Source organism: Mobula hypostoma, chromosome 3, assembly GCF_963921235.1.
Source record: "Mobula hypostoma chromosome 3, sMobHyp1.1, whole genome shotgun sequence".
Classification (NCBI taxonomy): domain Eukaryota; kingdom Metazoa; phylum Chordata; class Chondrichthyes; order Myliobatiformes; family Myliobatidae; genus Mobula; species Mobula hypostoma.
In genome coordinates this window covers 5,939,374-5,961,460 of record NC_086099.1, presented here as the reverse complement: position 1 = coordinate 5,961,460, position 22,087 = coordinate 5,939,374, and the positions used below count along the sequence as shown (strand labels likewise).

Below are 22,087 nucleotides of genomic sequence, written 5' to 3'. Positions count from 1 at the left end.
CATCCCAGGGTACTTAAGGAGGTGGCTCTAGAAATCATGAACGTATTGGTAATCATTTTCCAATGTTCTGTAGATTCAAGATCAGTTCCTGCGGATTGGAGGGTAGCTAATGTTATACCACTTTTTAAGAAGGGAGGGAGATAGAAAACAGGCAATTATAGACCAGTTAGTCTGACATCAGTGGTGGGGAACATGCTGGAGTCAAATATAAAAGATGAAATAGCGGTATATTTGGATAGCAGTAGCAGGATAGGTCCGAGTCAGCATGGATTTACGAAGGGAAAATCATGCTTGACTAATCTTCTGGAATTTTTTGAGGATGTAACTATGAAAATGGACATGGGAAAGCCAGTGGATGTAGTGTACCTGGACTTTCAGAAAGCCTTTAATAAGGTCCCACATAGGAGGTTAGTGGGCAAAATTAGAGTACATGGTATTAGGGGTAGGGTACTGACATGGATAGAAAATTGGTTGGCAGGCACGAAACAAAGAGTAGGGATTAACGGGTCCTTTTCAGAATGGCAGGCAGTGACTAGTGGGGTACCGCAAGGCTCGGTGCTGGGACCGCAGCTATTTAGAACATACATTAATGATTTAGATGAAGGGATTAAAAGTAACATTAGCAAATTTGCAGATGATACAAAGCTGGGAGACAGTGTGAAATGTGAGGAGGATGTTATGAGAATACAGGGTGACCTGGACAGGTTGGGTGAGTGGGCAGATGCAGTTTAATGTGGATAAATGTGAGGTTATCCACTTTGGTGGCAAGAACAGGAAGGCAGATTACTACCTGAATGATGTTGTTAGGAAAAGGGGTAGTAAAACGAGATCTGGGTGTCCTTGTTCAGCAGTCTCTGAAAGTAAGCAGACAGGTACAGCAGGCAGTGAAGAAAGCTAATGGCATGTTGGCCTTCATAAGAAGGGGAGTTGAGTACAGAAAAAAAGAGGTCCTTCTGCAGTTGTACAAGGCCCTGGTGAGACCCCACCTGAAGTATTGTGTGTGGTTTTGGTCTCCAAATTTGAGGAAGGACATTCTTGCTATGGAGGGAGTACAGCATAGGTTCACTGAGTTAATTCCAGGGATGGCAGCAATGTCATATGTTGATAGATTGGAGCGACTGGGCTTGTATACACTGGAATTTAGAAGGATGAGAGGGGATCTGATTGAAACAAATAAGATTATTAACGGATAGGACACACTAGAGTCAGGAAACATTTTCCAGATGTTAGGGGAGTCCAGAACCAGAGGCCACAGTTTAAGAATAAGGGGTGGACCATTTAGAATGGAGTTGAGGAAAAACTTTTTCACACAGAGGGTTGTGAATCTGTGGAATGCTCTGCCTAAGAAGGCAGAGGAGGCCAATTCTCTGGATTCTTTCAAGAAAGAGTTAGATAGAGCTCTTAAAGATAGTGGAGTTCAAGGGATATGGGGAGAAGGCAGGAACAGGGTACTGATTGTGGATGATCAGCCATGATCACAGTGAATGGTGGTGCTGGCTCGAAGGGCCGAATGGCCTACTCCTGCACCTATTGTCTATTGCCTATAACAGTGCATTGCTTTTTGATTCTGCATTAAACTATTTTGATGAAGAGCCATATTACAGAAACCAGCTCTTCAGCCCATTGTTCAAATGGTTCAAAGGGCTCTGTTTATTATCAGGGAATGTATACAGTGTACAGCCTGAAATACTTGTCGTCACGGACATCTATGAAGAACAGAAGAACCCCAAAAGAATGAATGACAGAAAAACATTAGAACCCTAAAGCCCCTCTCTCCCCCGCGCAAGCAGCAGTGCATCAACCTCCCCCTCCCCCCCCACCTGCTTCAGCAAAAAGCGTCAGCGCCCATCACCTCCAAGCACCAGCAAGGCACCCAAAGAAAGACCGTGATCTGCAGTCAACAAAATCTATTGTTTACCCAACAATTTGACATGCCACAAGGGATAGAGAGATACCACCCATTTTCACAGCAAAAGGGGAGACTGACAGTCGCTGTTACAATATTACCGTCTGCCACGTCACTTTTTATTCTGAGATTTTTCGACTCAAGAATCGGCAACAAACTCTCCCAAACATTGAGAGAAAAAGAAAGGGAGTGCCGTCAATCGATGGTAGAGACTTCTGTCCATACATCCGCTGCAGCGCAGTCCTGACGTTCTGTCTCCCGCGAAGCCTCAGTCGGCAACACCAGCCTGGAATCAGTCCCACAGGGCCATACCCCGGAGGTGCCATCTTCCAAACCGCGCCTGGAGAATGGTGGAAAATGACCAGCTGGAGAACTCCAGGAACAGGAACTCATCTGCCGTAAAAAACAGAAGTTTGAGTGCCACTTGCAGATCAGGACCTCGATAGAACCCAACCACTTTGAAAAGGGAAAAAAAGAGTCTGGTGGCCAGTGCGATCATGTTTGCTGATGTGTGCTGGGGCAGCAGGCTGAGGGTGGCAGACACCAACAGAGTCAACAAACTCATTCGTAAGGCCAGAGATGTTGTGGGGATGGAACTGGTCTCTCTGACAGTGGTGTCTGAAAAGAGGATGCTGTCCAAGTTGCATGCCATCTTGGACAATGTCTCCCATCCACTACATAATGTACTGGGTGGGCACAGGAGTACATTCAGCCGGAGACTCATTCCACCGAGATGCAACACAGAGTGTCATAGGAAGTCATTCCTGCCTGTGGCCATCAAACTTTACAACTCCTCCCTTGGAGGGTCAAACACCCTGAGCCAATAGGCTGGTCCTGGACTTATTTCCGGCCATAATTTATATATTATTATTTAACTATTTATGGTTTTATTACTATTTAATTATTTATGGTGCAACTGTAATGAAAACCAATTTCCCCCAGGATCAATAAAGTATGACTATGAATATGACTATCACTAAAAAGAGGAATTTAAGCCTTCTGCAGATAAGCTTGAAGAGGCCGCCGCGCCACCTTAACTGTATTCATACTGATCTTTTGCCTTTCTACACTATTCGATTTGCTTGCATTAACTCTGTGTCCTTCTTTGCAGTAAGTGTCATTAAGTACCTCAAATGTAGTTGCTGTATCTGATTCCGCCCTCATCTCCTCTGACAGTGCATTCCACATGGCACTGTGTACGTGGAAGAAACCATACTCCTCAAATCCCTTCTAAAACTCTCTCCTTCTGTTTTAAACCTGTGCCCTCTTATTTTTGATACCCCTACTTTGGGACAAAGATTTTGACTAACTATCCTATATATTCCCCTCATAATATTGTTTGCCTCTAACAGGGTACCCCTCAACCCCCTTCACTCGAGAGAAAACAAATCTCTCTCCAGTATTTGGAGTTGTCCAATACAGGCAACACCCTGATGAATCTTACCTTAGTAATCTCCAAATCTTCAGCACAACCACATACTACATTTTGTGTGGCACACAGTTGTCTAAGTGACAAGAGACTGCAGATGCTGGAATCTGGAGTAACAAATTATCTGCTGGAGGAACTCAGCAGGTCCTGCAGCTTCAGTATATGGAAATAAATCATCAGTGTTTTTGGTCAAACTTCTGCATCAGGACTGAAATATAATCATTTAATTGATGTAATATTTAGAAGTATTTAAGTCTTATGACTTGGTATTTTTTGAATAATTTTTAGTTGTTTCTGTATGTCAATGACATCCTGGTACACTGATAAAACTGATGGCATGATTTAGCCATCAGTCAACAATTTAGTCAGCAGTTTACAGAAAGGTGCTGGAAGAGGGCCAGTAACATCATGAAGGATTATACCTTCCCTGCTCATGGACGGTTTGTCCCATTCCCATCAAGGAGGAGGCTATGTAGCATCTGCACTAGCACCACAAGATTCAAAAACAGCTATCTTTTCCCAAGCAGCAAGGTTTGGTAACACCTCCACCCACTAACCCACCCCTCCACACCCCCAATCACCGCTACTTTATCATTTCCTGTCAGTCACCTTATGTACAGACTCTCCTGTGCTTAGTGTCGCTTTATGGACATAGAATCAATCTATGTATATAAACTATCTGATGTACTTATGTTTCAAACAAGAGAAAATCTGCAGATGCTGGAAAACTAAGCAATACACACAAAATACTGGAGGAACTCAGCAGGCCAGGCAGCATCTATGGAAGAAAAGTACAGTTGATGTTTTGGGCTGAAACCCTTTCTCCTGAAATGTTGACTGTACTTTTTCCCATAGATGCTGCCTGGCCTGCTGAGTTCCTCTTGCATTCTGTGTGGTTTGATGTATTTATATTTATTATTTTTTGTTATTTGTTCTTTATCATGTGTGTTTTTGTGTGATGCACCAGATCTGGAGAAATAATTATTTTGTTCTCCTTTACACTTATGTACTGGAAATGATATTAAACAATCTTGAATCTAGAATTTGCTGTGTGTTTGATCTGGCCACCCATATCACCTGAATATGTCATTTGAAGTTGTGTTACCATGTGGGGCCCCACTTACAGCAGTAAAAGCTTTAATGTTTGACTAGCTGCTTGTTTGTCAATTGAACAGTTGGGCATTGGAGCAGGAGTATGAGCACTGGGCCACACTTGCCAAAGTCAGGCTACCACCTGACAAATGATTCCACAAAAAAATGATTTAGAAAGTAATTTGATAAAAATTAACCTGATAATTCTTATTTCAATTCTTAATCAGTCCAAATGATTCCAAAACATGGATAGAGATTGATCAATCACCATCTGTCTTTCGTACAGGTCTCTGTCCCAAAGCATCCAAAGTTTTACTGTTTCCAATCAAATTCGCCTCATCCAGACTTTATTTTGGATGAGTGTCACAGCTGCTTTCATCCAGGTAAATGAAGAGTATCCCATGGTTGTCTTAATTTGCACCTTCTGTGCTATGGAGAGGTTTTAGAAAGTCAACTACCGTATAATTTCTGAAGTCTGTTCTGTATTTACCACTTCTAATAATGATATCATCTTTGTTTCAAATCGGTAATAACTCCAAACTGGTTATAGTGGGGAATGAGATAATGGAAATAAAATTGAACGTCAAAGAAAGTGGTTAGACTCTCAACTCTCTAAAAGTAGTGGATACAGCCCAGTCCATCATGTGTAAAGTCCTCTCCACCATTGAGCACACTACATGGAGTGCTATCACATGAAAACGGTATCCATCAACAAGGATCCACACTATCCAGGCCATGCTCTTCTCGTTACTGCCATCAGGAGGAAGGTGCAGGAGCCTCAGGACCCCCATCACCAGGTTCAGGAACAGTGATTACCCCTCACTCTTCAGGCTCTTGAACCAGAAGGGATAATTTCACTCAGCTTCACTCATCCCATCACTGAATTGCATCCACAACCTATGGACTCACTTTCAAGGGCTTTTCCATAGGTTTCAATAGGTACATTTAATGTCAGAGAAATGTATACAATGTACATCCTGAAATTCTTTTCTGCGCAAACATCCATGAAAACAGAGGAGTGCCCCAAAGAATGAGCGACAGTTAAATGTTAGAAACCCAAAGCCCCTCCCAAGCAGCAGCAAAGCAATGACCCCCTCCCCCACCAACAAAAAAGCATTTGCACCCTCCACTGAGCACTCACGTGTGCAGCAAAGTATCAATAAAGACACAGACTTGCAGTACCCCAAAGCCTACTCGTTCACCTGGTAATTCGACATACCACAGGCTCTCTCTCTGTCCCCCTAATAAGAGAAAAAGAAGTGTCCCCATTTCACAGCGAGAGAGGAAACATAACAAACCAACTCGCTGATTTATGGTGTTAAATGTCTGTTGCGTTGCTTTTTCCGAGCTCTGTGCCCAAAGAACTTGGGTCTCTGGGCACACAGTCGGCAGTCAGCTCGTTGCTTACAATCTTCCATGTACTCCCATGACACATCAGGCAGCATCACCCACCTTGAATCCGCCCGCCTTCAGGGCCACGAAAACCCAGTACCCTGAAGGCTTGCTAGTCTTCCAGGCCGTGTCCTTGGGATATCGAAAAGTGGCTGGTAATGAGGCATTCCTGCAAAGAACCGTAGTCAGTGTGTAACTCCAGTTCAGGATTTTCAAAAAAAAACCTGAAAAGGTAAAAGGGAGATATTAAAGATAGAATTAGAGCTGCTTCCAAAGATGCAAGCGAAGGAGTCACTGTTAGGTGCCATCGTCCGAAGCTCCGCCCTCCAGTCCTTTTCATCTGATGATATTTATTCCTTATTTATTTATTGACATTTTTTCTTTTTTTTCTTTCTATTTGTATTTGCACAGTCTGTTGTCTTTTGCACATTGATTCTTTGTCCATCATTTTGTGTGTGTTTTTTCATTACTTCTTTTGTATTTCTTTGTATTTACTGTGAATGCCCACAAGGAAATAAATCTCAGGGTTGTAAATGGTGATATAGATATTCTTTGATGATAAATTTACTTTGAGCTTGGAACCTTGATGTGGTGGTGGTACCTCATGAGTGTTAGTTGCCATTTTTAACTCATGTATGAATGTTGGTTATGTGGACATTCATGGAACAGTTCAGCACATTACAGGCCTTTTGGCCCACGGTGTTGTACCAACCTTTCTTAAAGAAGTTGTGCTAATCTTCATGAAGATTCACAGCTTCATTATCTGAGAAATTGTGAATGTCGCTGAACAATGCACCATTTCTGATGTTAGATGGAGAGAGGGTCTTTGGTAAAGCAGTTAATAATAGCTCTGCTTGGTAGTCTGACCTGCCCAACTCTTACAGTGAATTCTTGAGGTTCAGAGGTTCCGTGTCCAACAGTCACAATAATCTTCCAATTAAAACTGGAACCATGAGGGGTCTTCTCCTTTTGCAAATTGTCTTTAGTATTACTATCTACTAGTCATCATCATTGTTATGTGCTGTGTTGTATGACATAGGAGATCATGGTCTATTTATGACCATAGTTATTCTTGGCAAATTCTTCTATGCAGTGTCTTTACAAGATGGGTGAATCCAACCATTACAAATACTCGTCAGAGACTGTCTACCTGGCATTGGTTGTCGCATAACCAGGACTTGTGATATGCAGCACTGCATATCCACTGCTCATCGACTACTGGCTCCCGTAGCTTCAAGTGATCCCTGATCAGGGGGCTAAGCAGGTGCAACACCTTGCCCAAGGGTGACCTGCAAGCTAGTGGTGGGAAGTAGTGCCTTGCACCTTCTTTGGTAGAGACTTATCTCTACTCTGCCACTTATATCTACTAGTACCAGGTTTAATATCACCGACTTATGTCGTGAAATTTGTTGTTTTGTGGTGGCAGTATGGTGCAATGCATAAGATATACTATAACTTACAATAAGCAATGTATATTTAAAAGAATTAAACAAGTAAAATAGGGAGGGATTGATCATGGGGGTGAGTCTGATGGCAGAGGGGAGAAAGCTGTTGAGAAAACTTTGAGTAGGGGTCTTCAGACTCCTGTACCTTGTCTCTGATGTTGATAATAAGAAGAGGGTATGTGCTGGGTGAAGGAGTCTCTTAATGATGGATGCTGCCTTTTTGAGGCATCACATTTTGAAGGTGTCCTCCATGGGGGGAGGCTAGTGCACATGATGGAGCTGGCTGAATTTGCAAGATGGGTGAATCCAACCATTACAAATGTCTGTTGTGACTCTTTGTCTGGTGTAGCCTGTGGTAGTGAGTGTTGTGTTCATACTTGGGTGTGAATTATTATCTGCCTTCATAAATCAAAGAATTGAGTTCAGGAATTGAGATGTTATTTTGAAAGTGTATAAGCCAATTGGTGAGGCCTAATATGGAGTATTCTGTTCAGTTTTGGTCATCTACCTATAGGAAAGCTATCAATAAGATTGACAGATTGCAGAGAAAATTTACAAGGACCTGAGTTACAGGGAAAGGTTGAATAGGCTAGAACTTTATTTCCTAGAACGTAGGAGAATGAGGGGAGATTTGATAGAGGTAAACAAAATTATGAGGATATTAATAGCGTAAGTACAAGTAGGCTTCTTGCATGGAGGTTGGATGAGACTACAACTAGAGGCCATGGGTTAAGGTTGAAAGGTGAAATGTTTAAGGGGAATGGGGGAAAATTCTTCACTCAGAGGGTGGTGAGAGGGTGGAACGAGCTGTCAGCGGAAGTGGTGAATGTGGGTTTGATTGCAGCATTTAAGAGAAGCTTGGATGAGTACATGGATGGGCGCGATATAGAGAGCTATGGTCTTGGTGCAGGTCGGTGGGACCAGGCAGATTAATAGTTTAGCATGGACTAGATAGGGTGATGGGTCTGTTTCTGTGCTGTAGTGCACCAAGACTGTTCTAAAATGATGCAGAGCCAAGCATTAGTAAGTAAACAATTTAATATTTGGTGTCACACACAAAATACTGGAGGAACTCAGCAGGCCAGGTAGCATCAATGGAAAAGAGTAAACAGTCGATGTTTCAGACTCAGATCCTTCCCCATAACTGGTAAGGAAGGTGGGAGGAGAGGAGGAAGAAGTACAGGGTGGCAGGTGATAGGTGAAACTGGGAGAGTGGGAGGGGCGAAGTAAAGAGCTGGGAAATAGATTGGTGAAAGAGATAAAGGGCTGGAGAAGGGGGGAATCTGATAGGAGAGGACAGAAGACCATGGAAGGAGGGGAAAGAAGAGGAGCACCAGAGGGAGGTGAAGCACGTAAGAAGAGAAGGTGTGAGAGGGAAATGGGATTGGGGAATAGTGAAGTAGGAGGGGCAATTACTGGAAGTTCGAAAGCTTGAGACGTCGATGTTCATGCCATCAGGTTGGAGGCTACCCAGATGGAATATAAGGTGTTGCTCCTCCAAACTGAGTGTGGCCTCATCATGGCAGTAGAGGAGGCCGTGAGCTGACGTGTTGGAATGGGAATGGGAATGGGTGGCCACTGGGACATCCTGTATTTTGTGGTGGACAGAGCGAAGGTGCTCAATGAAGCAATCTCCCAATCTACATCGGGACTCACTGATATACCGGAGGCCATATTGGGAACACCAGATGCAGCAGATGACCCCAACAGACTCGCAGGTGAAATATCACTTTACCTGGAAGGACTGTTTGGGCCCCTGAATGGTAGTGAGGGAGGAGGTGTAGGGACAGGCATGCCACTTGGCAACCTACAGTGGGACAAGTGCCACATCTGCCTCTACAGATCTGATGAAGGGTTTTTGCCCGAAATGTTGACTGTATACTCTTTTCCATAACACAAAATAAACTGCATATGCTGGGGTCAAAGCAACCCTCAAAACACGCTGGAGGAACTCAGCAGGTCGGGCAACATCCGTGGAAGCGATCAGTCAACATTTCGGGCCGGAACCCTTCGTCAGGACTGAAGAGGGAGGGGGCAGAGGCCCTGTAAAGAAGGTGGAGGGAGGGTGGGAAGGAGAAGGCTGGTAGGTTCCAGGTGAAAAACCAGTAAGGAGAAAGATAAAGGGGTGGGGGAGGGGAGGCAGGGAGGTGATAGGCAGGAAAGGTGAAGTAGGAATGGGGGAAACCACAATGGGTAGTAGAAGGAGGCGGAACCATGAGGGAGGTGATAGGCAGCTGGGGGAGGGAGCAGAGTGAAACTGTCCCTTCCCCCATCCCAGTATATCCTTTGATGTTAAGCTCTCAATTGTGGCTTTCTTTCAGCCATGACACAATGATGCCCACAACATCATACCAACCAAACTGTAATTGCGCCACGAGTTTGTCCTTTTTATTCCGAATGCTACGCGTATTTAAATACGATGCCTTCAGTCCTGCATTCTTTGCCCTTTGAATTTTCCCTCTGTGGTACAATCTAATTCTTTGCTCTGTCTCTATTTGTACCCAATCATTGGCTTGTCCTTCCTCTCATTCATGTTACATCCATCATCTACTTGTAAACCTGCTGGCTCATCCTCAGCTCTATCATACTGACTCCCTTCTTAGTTTAAACCACTCCCAACAGCTCTAGTAAACCTGCTTGCAAGAATATTGAGCAACAGTCGTAAAAGTTGCTGGTGAACGCAGCAGACCAGGCAGCATCTCTAGGAAGAGGTATAGTTGACGTTTCGGGCCGAGACCCTTCGTCAGGACTAACTGAAACAAGAGCTAGTAAGAGATTTGAAAGTGGTTCCACATCCCATTCCCATTCTGATATGTCTATCCACGACCTCCTCTACTGTAAAGATGAAGCCACACTCAGGTTGGAGGAACAACACCTTATATTCCGTCTGGGTAGCCTCCAACCTGATGGCATGAACATTGACTTCTCAAACTTACGCTAATGCCCCACCTCCCCCTCGTACCCCATCCGTTATTTATTTATATACACACATTCTTTCTCTCACTCTCCTTTTTCTCCCTCTGACTATACCCCTTGCCCATCCTCTGGGCTTCCCCCTCCCCCTTTCTTTCTCCCTAGGTCTCCTGTCCCATGATCCTCTCATATCCCTTTTGCCAATCAACTGTCCAGCTGTTGGCTCCATCCCTCCCCCTCCTGTCTTCTCCTATCATTTCGGATCTCCCCGTCCCCCTCCCACTCCCAAATCTCTTACTAGCTCTTCTTTCAGTTAGTCCTGACGAAGGGTCTCGGCCCGAAACGTGGACTGTACCTCTTCCTAGAGATGCTGCCTGGCCTGCTGCGTTCACCAGCAACTTTTATGTGTGTTGCTTGAAATTCCAGCATCTGCAGATTTCCTCGTGATGGCAAGAATATTGGTCCCCCTCAGATTGAAGTGCAACCCATCCCTTTTGTACAGGCCACACCTACTCCAGAAGATGTCACAATTATCCAGAAATCTGAATCCCTGCTCCATATCTTCAGCTACACATTTATCATTCTATTCCTATCCTCACTGTCGCATGGCACAGGCAGCATTTCTGAGATTACTACTGTTGAGGACCTGCTTCTCAGTTTCCTTCCTAACTTCCTGTATTCTGTTTTTAGGACCTCTTCTCTTTTCATACCTATGTCTTTGGTACCAATATGTTGCTGGACTTATCCTCCCCTTTCAGGATATTGTGGACACGTTTAGAAATATTGCGGACCCTTGCAAGCACCTGGAATGCAAACTACCATCCATGTTTCTTGTTCGAGTCCACAGAATCGTCTCTCTGCCCTTCTAAGGCAGAATACACTCCATCTACTACCACCCTCTCCCTTCTATGGGTAAGCCAGTTCTGTATCCGTACAGCCCTAGATCCATGCCTCCTGACACTCTGAATGAAATGAACTATGGGGAACCTTAGCAAATGCCTAACTAAAATCCATATACACCCTGCCCTTTGCTCTACCTTCATCAATGATATGTCGTCCGACAGAAAGCTTTTGGGTTGGCCATAGCTGGTTGTCTCAGCGATCACTGCTTGGGCCTTGACTATTTATGAGTTAGTTAAAGGAAACATGCGTTGCAGCTCATTTCGTTGATGTTGCAACAATCAATGGCAAAACATGTTGCAAAGCGCCTGCAAAGGGATGTAGGCTAAGTGAGTGGGTAAAAGTTGGAGCACAATGTGGGTGAATGTGAGGTTATCTACTTTGACAGGGAGAATAGAAAATTAAATTATTGTTAAAATGGAGGGATGTATAGAGGGAGCTAGGGGTCATTATACACTAGACACACATGGCTACAGAAAGTAAGGAAAGTGGAAGGTTGTAAACACAAGAGATCCTGCAGGTGCTGGAAATCCGGAGCAACACACAAAATGCTGGAGGAATTCTGGAGCATCTATGGAAATGAAATGGAAGGTTGGCCATTATTGCAAAAGGGATAGGATGGAAGAAGAGAATTTGCTTGTCAAAATTCTACAAGGTGATGTTGAGTTTGCAGTTGGAATCCAGGTTACAGTTTCAGTCTCCTTAAGGTGGGGGGGTGTTGCTATTTGTGTGCATTGGAGGAAGATCAGAGAAGATTCAATGGAATGTGGACATTGATTTTTCCGTAAATGTTAAATAAATTTAGCCTACGGTTATTAGAATGTAGAAGAATGATATTATTTCCTGAAGTGTGTATGATTTTGAGAGGGCTCAATAAGATATATTCAGAGAAAATGTTTCCCCATATGGTGAATCTAGAACTTGCCGCCATAGTTTCAGAACTTAAGGTGGGGATTGATACTTTCATACTTTCAACAGTCATGAAACGTTGAAATTCTTTATTCCAGAGATCTGTTGAGACTGAAACATTAACTATGCAGTATTTCAAGATTGTTTCGTATGTAGGGAAGTTGAGGGCAATGAAGAACAGAATCAGAATAATGGCATTTGTTTCAATAGGTACATTTAATATCAGAGAAATGTATACAATATACATCCTGAAATTCTTTTTCTTCATTAAATTTGTTATTTTTCGACAGCAGTACATTACAATAGATAATAATAAAAAGATTAAATTAGAATTATAAATCAGAAAATCTGCAGATGCTGGAAATCCAGAGCAACACATACAAAATGCTGGAGGAACTCAGCAGGCTTGACAGCATCTATGGAAAAAAACACAGTGGACGTTTCGGGCCGAAACCCTTCTGCAGGACTTATTAATAAATTATTATTTGTATAATATTAAAATATGTGTATGTGTATATAAATTAAATAAGTTGTGCAAAAGGTGAGAAGAAAAGAAAGCAAATAGTGAAGAAGTGTACATGGGTTCATTGTCCATACAGAAATTTGGTAGTGGAGGGGAACAAACTGTTACTAAAATGTTGAGGCTCCTTGGTTCAAGCAATGAGAAGAGGCATGTCCTGGGTGATGGGTAACAGAACAATGGAACAGAGGCCAAGATCAGATCACTCATGATCTGATTGAATAGTGGACCAGGATCGAAAGGCCACGTCGTGTATTCAGATGATCCATGATCTGATTGAATAGTGGAATAGGACTGAGAGGTCATGTTGTGTATTCTTGCTTCTTGTTATTTTGTTATATCAACTACTTTAATCCATCTAATAAATGTGATTGAGTATAAATAATTAAAGTACAGAGTTTTCTTCTTCAAGACTTATTTTCCCGCTAAATTTTTTTTATCATTTTGAAATATAAGTATATTTTAATAATATTGTTATAATCCAGTCAGTTGCATCACTTCTTTCTGCATTTATTGTGATAGCAAATAGATTTTTTTAAATTGCAGAAATCCTTATTATGAAGAGAAATCATATTCTTCCCTTAACTCCCTTTCTCCCTTAACTTTGTTTTTCAGTTACACTTGCCGCCTCTTGCGGAGATACCTGTACGCATTCGACAAAATATATTTCCCCTGCTCCCACAGCACCACATTGCAAAAGTGGTTTTCAGCTTGCAGTGACACAGGAGAGGACTTAATATACTTTACGTGCTCGCATGTTCTCAAGTCCTATGCTTCCAGGTTGTGAACATTTGCTCTTCCATGTCCTGTGTTGCATGCAACAATTCCCTTTGCCTGCTCGTGCATGTCTCTAGAGTGTGAAATTGTCCGTGTTGAAGCTGTCTTTCTCCCTTTAATTTTCTGTTATTTACCCCTACAAAGTACAGTGGATTCTGGTTAATTGAGACACATGGGGAAACAGTACATTTTGGTCTTATTAAGTGGCTGCCCCAATTAGCCAAAGTTTCTTGGAAATAGTTAAAAAGGTATAAAAAAGACTCACTACCATTTGACTGAATAACAAATTATGTATTTAAATGAAAGACAGAACAAATTAAAACATTATCAATAAACTTGCAATAATTGTACTGATACTGAACAGTAGAAATGCCAGTCAAAGGAAAATCTGCAGATGCTGGACCAAGTTTTAGGCAGTAGTCAACTTAAGCATGCAGTTTTTATGAAGTCCTCATGGTTTCGAGTAGTCATAATTACACATAATCTCTGCAGAATTTGACTTCCCAAAGTGCGTTACCCCACAGTGGTCTGGATTAAACCTGATCTGCCACAGCCCCATACAACTTTCCAGCTGATCTGTGTCCAGCCGAATCCTTAGACAACCTTCTTTGCTACTTACTACCCCCACCAATGTTCATGACATCTGCAAAGGCACTAATTAGGCATCTACCTCCTCTTCTTTCTTACTTCCTGCCCATTATGCCGCTGGTGTTTAGGCAGCAGTGAAGGTCCTCTATCTCTGTTGGTGTTCAGTGTTTCCTTCATTATGTCGGTAACTTCCTTTCAGATTTCATTACTGTCAGCCAGGCAGTTTTGGCTTGTCCCCTAAAATTTGGCCTGTCCCCTAAAACCCTCACTAATTTTTATAGATGCACCGTAGAAAGCATTCTTCTAGGGTGCAGCACAACCTGGTATGGAAGTTGTCCTGTCCAAGACTGGAAGAAGCTGCAGAAGATTGTGAACACGGCGCAGCACATCACGCAAACCAATCGTTCGTCCTTGGACTCACTTTACACAGCACGCTGTCGGAGCAGTGCTGCCAGGATAATCAAGGACACGACCCACCCAGCCAACACACTTTTTGTCCCTCTTCCCTCCGGGAGAAGGCTCAGGAGCTTGAAGACTTGTACGGCCAGATTTGGGAACAGCTTCTTTCCAACTGTGATAGGACTGCTGAACGGATCCTGACCCGGATCTGGGCTGTACCCTCCAAATATCCGGACCTGCATCTTGGTTTTTTTGCACTACCTTACTTTTAGAATAGAATTCTTCTATTTTCTATTTATGATTTACAATTTAAATTTTTGATATTTACTATTGATTTGTACTCCAGGGAGCGCGAAGCGCAGAATCAAATATCGCTGTGAAGATTGTACGTTCTAGTATCAATCGTTTGGCGACAATAAAGTATAAAGTATAAATCCTAGGTGGGGACTCATGAGGACTGTCACAAACAGAAATAGAAGAATTCTTCATTGCTGTTTCTGTAACAGATTTGTTTGACCATTCAGGTTGTTAGCCCTGAGCTGAACCCCTGAACCTGGACCAGTCTTAGACTGGCTGCTACCCTTTGACCTGTTTGGCATGGGTGACCCTACCAAGGGCCAAAGCATAAAGCCCTGACTCCAGCCAGCATAGCTCTCCAGGTTATTGAGGCACACAAGCCTCTAAACCATTACATAGTTGTGGTCCTCTTGGATCATTTTTGTATATTACAAGCAAGAAAGATCACAGCACCAATCCCCATTTGTTTTGGGCCAGAAGTCCATAACATAGATGAAGTATAAAGTTCAGCTAGCCAATAATATGAAAGTGGATACCAAAAGATTTTCCAGATATATATAGAGCATATGAGAGGGGTGGGTGGATTTTTGACCACTAGAAAATGATTCTAGAGACAATGGGGGATGAACTGAGTAAATATTTAACATCAGTCTTCACTGTGGAAGACAGGAGCAGTATGCTGGAAGTTCGAGAGTGTCGGGGGCAGAAGTGAATGTAGTTGCTATTACAAAGAAGAAGGTGCTTGGGAAACTGAAAGGTCTGAAGGTAGATAAGTCACCTGGGCCAGATGGACTACATCCCAGGGTTGTGAAAGAAGGTAACTAAAGAGGCATTGGTAATAATCTTGCAAAATTCTGGAGTGGTTCCAAGGACTGGAAAATTCCACTCTTTAAGAAGGGAGGGAGGTAGAAGAAAGGAAATTGAACGAATGAATTGACTTTATTTCTTACATCCTTCACATACATGGGAAGTAAAAATCTTTACGTTACGGCTCCACCTGAATGTGCAATGTGCAATTTACAGTCATTTGTAATAAGTAGTATGTTCAGCAGAACAGTCAATATAGCATAGAAACACAATTGTATCAGCGTGAATTAATCAGTCTGATGGCCTGGTGGAAGAAGCTGTCGCATAGCCTGTTGGTTCTGGCTTTAATGCTGCGGTACCGCTTCCCAGATGGTAACAGCTGGAACAGTTTGTGGTTGGGGTGACTCGGGTCCCCAATGATCCTTCGGGCCCTTTTTACACACCGGTCTTTGTAAATGTCATGAATAGTGGGGAGTTCACATCTACAGATGAACTGGGCTGTCCGCACCACTCTCTGCAGAGTCCTGCGATTGAGGGAAGTACAGTTCCCATACCAGGCAGTGATGCAGCCGGTCAGGATGCTCTCAATTGTGCTCCTGTAGAAAGTCCTTAGGATTTGGAGACTCAGGCCAAACTCCTTCAACTGTCTGAGGTGAAAGAGGTGCAGTTGTGCTTTTTTCACCACACAGCTGGTATGTACAGACCACATGAGATCCTCGGTGATGTGTATGCAGAGGAACTTAAAGCTGTTCACCCTCTCAGCTGCAGATTCATTGATGTCAATATGGGTGAGCCTGTCTCTGTTCCTCAGAGGTTGTTTTCTCGACACCACTGTGTCAGGGTGATGACTTCTTCTCTGTAGGCTGCCTCATTATTATTTGAGATAAGGCCAATCATTGTAGTATCATCAGCAAATTTAATTAGCAGATCAGAGCTGTAGTTGGTGACATAGTCATGGGTATACAGAGAGTAAAGGAGGGAGCTTAGGACACAGCCCTGAGGGGCTCCTGTGTTGAGGGCCTATAGGCCAGTTAGCCTGACTTCAATGGTTGGGAAGATATTAGATTTCATTATTATGGATGAGGTTTCAGGGTACTTGGAGGCACATAAATTAGGCGAAAGTCAACATTATTTCCATAAGGGACAATCTTGCCTGACAAATCCGTTGGAATTGTATGAAGAAATACCAAGCAGGATAGACAAAAGTGGCTGTTGTGTACTTGAATTTTCAGAAGGCCTTTGACAGGGTGCTGCACATGAGACTGCTTAACAGGGTAAGATCGCATTGCATTACAGGAAAGGTACTAGCATTGCCTGACTCGCAGGAGGCTGAGTTGGAGTAAAGGGGGCCTCTTCTGGTTGGCTGCTGGTGACTAGTGTTGTTCTTCAGGGTTGGTATTGGGACTGCATCTTTTCACATTATATGTCAATGATTTTGGATGATAGAATTGATGTTTTGGTGACCAAGTTTATGGATGATAATGAAGGTAGGTGCAGGGGCAAGTAGTGTTGAGGAAGCAGAGTCCAGTGTCATAAATCGTTCATGGTTCACAAACATTAAATTAAAGTTTCTGTGGCTTCCGTTGGTCGTGGTCGACCAAGGGTACTGCACCTCTGGTAGTCACTGAGAGTGGCCTCTCCAGGGCGCAAGCCAGGGCAGAGTTGATATGGAGATCCATCTGTTGCCCATGCAGTGGGACCCCCCCCTCCATGCTGATGACAGGTCCAAAGGAACGACGAAAGCCGATACAGTTTGGTGCCAGCAGCGTCGCAGGAGTTGCCGTGCCGGTGCTAGGTACAACAGTCAGCCACCTTCGGGACTCCAACTCTGGGTTTTCCCTCTAGGTTTACTCCCAAAGCCTTTCCCGTGAGCAGGTTTAGCCGCAAGGCAGCGGAGGTTTGAAATCGGAGTTTTCCCTCTCCTAGATGAGCTACCATCCATGGTTAATGAGCCCCATCTGCCCGGAGCAACTGGTTTTAAGGCGCCAGTGGCCCACCTTTGCCCCTTCTCCTGTCAGTGAGAACAGCTCCGCCGGGCATTAAAACTATGCCACACGTGAAGGCCAGGAGTTGGACTTGGTTGTCAGAGGCTGTTTGAGACTCACGCCATGAAGAGCATTTGTTTAGCAGTGGGAGCTCGTCCCCACTACCACCCTTCGGCTATGACTGCCTTTGGAGCCAAATTCAAGTTTAATGTAACAGTTATACATAGTAGTAGTAGTGGAATTACTCCAGTCAAATACGATGTTTTTCTGAGAGTTTATTCCTTTAATGGAGAAGGCCTGTGAGTGACTTTGTTTAGCGTGGGGAAGCATGTCACCCAGGACATACATGCTCTCTTGCTACCATCATGGAGGAGGTACAGGAGCCTGAAGACACAAACACCCTTTCAGGAACAGCTTCTTTCCCTTCACCATCAGGTTTCTGAATGAACAATGAACCCAAGAACACTATCTGAGTATTTTGTTTGCCTCTCTTATTATCATTTATAGTTTTTATTATTATGCATTGCAATGTATTGCTGCCACAAAACAGCAAATTTAACGACAATTACCAGTGATATTAAACCTGATCTTGATTCTGACGCTCAGGCAGCCACCACATGGCCCTTGACAGATTGGGGTCAGGGGTCAGGGGTCAGGGTCCAGTGGTAAGGAATGCAAGATGACCGGGGACTCTTCACTGCTGCAACTTTCCTCCATCTTGACTGCTGTTGTGACATGTCATCATCTTTTGTCAGCTCCACCGTAGATGTCTCGGTTTGATCGCTGTTTGTCCAGATCCTCCTCCTTAACTATAAGTGACTCTTCCAGGAGCTAATTGCCCGGTGGCCATGTTCCAGACAGCCTTGATCTCAGGAACTCACACACCTCTCCACCACGACAAGGTGACAATTCTTGGAGAAGTGGGTAACTACCCAGGAAATAATAGAATGTAGAATATAGAAATTACAGGCCCTTCGGCCCACAATGTTGTGCTGACCATGTAACTTACTCTAGAAACTACCTAGGATTTCCTTACCACATAGCCCTCTATTTTGCCAAGCTCCATGTATCTATCTAGGAGTCTCTTAAAATACCCTATTGTATCCGTCTCTACCATCTTCGCTGGCAATGCATTCCACGCGCCCACCACTTTGTGTGAAAAACTTACCTCTGATTTACCCCCTCTATCTACTACCAAGCACCTTAAAACTATGCCCTCTTGTGTTAGCCATTTCAGCCCTGGGAAAAAGCTTCTGACTATCCACAAGATCAGCAACTTATACACCTCTATCAGGTCACCTCTTATCCTCTGTCACTCCAAGAAGAAAAGGCCAAGTTCACTCAACCTATTCTCATAAGGCACACTCTCCAATCCAGGCAAAATCCTTGTAAATCTCCTCTGCACTCTCTCTATAGTATCCACATCCTTTCTGTAATGAGGTGATAAGAATTGAACATAGTACTCCAAGTGGGGTCTAACTAAGGTCCTATATATCTGTAACATTACCTCACGGCTCTTGAACTCAGTCCCATGTTTGATGAAGGCTAACACACCACACATCTGAACAACACCGTCAACCTGTGCAGCAGCCTTTAGTGTCCTATGGACACGGCCCCATTATCTCTGATCCTCCACGCAGCCAAGTCTTAACATTAATATTATATTCTGTCTTCAAATTTGACCTTCCAAAATGAACCACTTCACACTTAACCTGGTTTGAAGTCCATCTGCCACTTCTCAGCCTAATTCTGCATCCTATCAATGTCCCACTGTAACCTCTGACAACCCTCCATACTATTCACACCACACCCAACCTTTGTGTCATCAGCAAACTTACTCTTTCAATATTTTTATTAGTTTCTACATAGAGGAATACAGAGTACAAGAAGATATATATTATAAATTTTAAAAAAAGAATTACATTATAATAGAATCAGACTTGCAATCACATTATCCTATATTCATGTAAATTAAATTAAATGGTAATATTGAAATGTAATAACTTTATTATACAAAAAAAAATCTAAACCCACTACCAAGATCAAAGCTGTTTGGTAAAGAAAGAAAAAAGGAAAAAGAATCCCTATCATAAAGTGAAATATGTTATTATCCACCATCTGTACTTTAACAGCAAGTTAAAGGTTTTGAAAATAGTTCAAAAATGGTCCCCACAATGTTTGAAAGTCTTGACTAGATTCAGAAATTGAACAGTGGATCTTCTCTAAATTTAAGCATGACATAACATCACATAACCATTGAGTGTGAGTAGGTGGAACGACATCCTTCCATTTAAACAAGATCGCCCTCCTAGCTATAAGAGAAGTAAATGCCAAAATGTGCAAATCAGATGTCTCCACAATAATATCTTTTCCTCCAACAATACAGAATAGGGCGGTCAAAGGGTTAGGCTTAAAATTTACCTTTAAAAGTACCGAGAAAGTTTGGAATACTTCCTTCCAACGTCTCTCAAGACTTGGACATGTGAATTAATGAAGCTTCTCCATTGTTATGTCTATCACAAAAGGGAGATATATCGGAATAAAAACAAGATAGCTTATCCTCAGTCATATGAACCCTGTGAACCACTTTAAATTGTAGGAGGGAGTGGCGGGCACGTAACGAAGAAGTGTTAACCAATTTAAAAATTTCATTCCAAGTTTCCTCAGAAATTGAAGTCTGTAAATCTTGTTCCCAGACATTTTTAATTTTGTCTAAAGGAGCATTTCTTATTCCCAACAACATGTCATAAATATTGGATATTGAACCATTATGAAAGGGTTTCAAATTAGAAATTACATCTAGTAAGTCCTTTTTAGGACAATTAGGAAATGAATATAATTGATAACGCAGAAAGTCTCTGATTTGTAGATATCGGAAAAAGTGGGTTTTTGATAAGCTATATTTAGCTGACAATTGCTCAAACGAAAGGAGACTTGCTCAAACGAAAGGAGACTTGCTCAAACGAAAGGAGACTTCCTCGAACAAACAAATCCTGGAAGCATTTAATACCCAATCTATCCTATTCTTTAAAAACTGGATCGGTCATAGAGGGTTTAAAAAAAATTAGAGAAAATTGAACTTGAAAGAGAAAATCCTATTAAACCAAAATATTTTCTAAATTGTACCCAGATCCTTAAAGTATGTTTAACTACCAAATTATCACGCAAACAACAGGAATTCTGCAGATGCTGGAAATTCAAGCAACACACGTAAAAGTTGCTGGTGAACACAGCAGGCCAGGCAGCATCTCTAGGAAGAGGTGCAGTCGACGTTTCAGGCCGAGACCCTTTGTCAGGACTAACTGAAGGAAGAGTGAGTAAGGGATTTCAATCCGTTTCAAATCCCTTACAAATCCCTTACTCACTGTTCCTTCAGTTAGTCCTGACGAAGGGTCTTGGCCTGAAACGTCGACTGCACCTCTTCCTAGAGATGCTGCCTGGCCTGCTGTGTTCACCAGCAACTTTTATGTGTGTTACCAAATTATCAGTTAATTTACTTAAGGATAAAGGAAGTGAGGATCCAAGAAGAGAAATGATAGAAAATTTATTAACAGAGTTAGCTTCTAAAGAAACCCACATCGGACAATCCTCATAGTTAATATAATATGATCAAACATAAGATTTCATATATTGACTGCCCAATAATAAAACCTAAAATTTGGTAACGCTAAACCTCCATTCTTTTTAGCTTTTTGAATATGAACTTTATTTAGTCGAGAATGTTTATTTTTCCATATATAAGAAGATATAATAGAATCAAGAGAGTCAAAAAAGGATTTAGGAATAAAAATGGGTAAGGCCTAAAAAAGGTATATAAAGTTAGGTAAAATATAGAGTTAATTCGGCCAATCAACGATAACGAAAGGGGCGACCAGTTTGATAGTGCCCTTTTTACGTAATTCAGAAGGGTAAGAAAATTTTCTTTAAGTAGGTGTTTATAATTCTTAGTGATTATTACACCCAAATAGGTAAATTGATTTCTTACAATTTTAAAAGGAAGGTTAGTGGCATAATTTACATATTACTATTTAACTATTTTATGGTTTTATTACTATTTATTATTTATGGTGCAACTGTAACGAAAACCATTTTCCCCAGGGATCAATAAGGTATGACTATGACTAGTTTTAATTGATACCAAATTATACAAAGGAAAAAAATTCACTCTTATCTAAATTCACTTTATATCCTGAAAACTGGCAAGAGAGTAAAGAATGCGCAGGAGGTAACGAAGTCTCGACATTAGAAATAAAAAGCAATAGGCCATCAGCATAAAGCGAAACTTTATGGATAGTACCTCTCCTTAAAATACCAATAATATTAGATTCTCAAAAAGCAGTGGCTAAGGGTTCTAAGGCCAGATCAAAGAGCAAAGGGCTCAAGGGACAACCTTGTCTGGCTCCACGTTGAAGTTTAAAAGGTTTGGAATTCTGAAAATTAGTAAGAACCCGAGCAGAGGGAGATAAATAAAGTAATTTAATCAGTTGAATAAAATCGGGCCCAAAATTAAATTTTTCTAAGGTTTTAAATAAATAATTCCATTCAACCTGATCAAAAGCCTTCTCAGCATCTAAAGATATCACACATTCCGATATTTCCTTAGAAGGAGAATAAATAATATTTAACAAACGACGAATATTGAAGTAGGAATATCGATTTTTAATAAATCCAGTCTGATCATCAGAAATGATAGATGGTACAATATTTTCAATCCTACAGGCCAAAATT

At 42.2% G+C, this 22,087-nt stretch overlaps 1 protein-coding gene across 5 annotated transcripts in view; it reads left to right on the top strand.

The window, feature by feature from the left end:
* The window catches only part of dym (dymeclin), a 405,267-nt gene that overhangs the window by 213,009 nt on the left and 170,171 nt on the right, over nt 1-22,087 (top strand). Inside the window, exon 14 of one of the 5 annotated variants that reach the window (XM_063042602.1) lies at nt 13,122-13,286. The exons of the other annotated variants lie outside the window; for them this stretch is intronic. Within the exon in view, the coding sequence (XP_062898672.1) occupies nt 13,122-13,286 (165 nt within the window). The remainder of the gene's footprint in view (nt 1-13,121; nt 13,287-22,087) is intronic. 5 annotated transcript variants of the gene reach the window in all.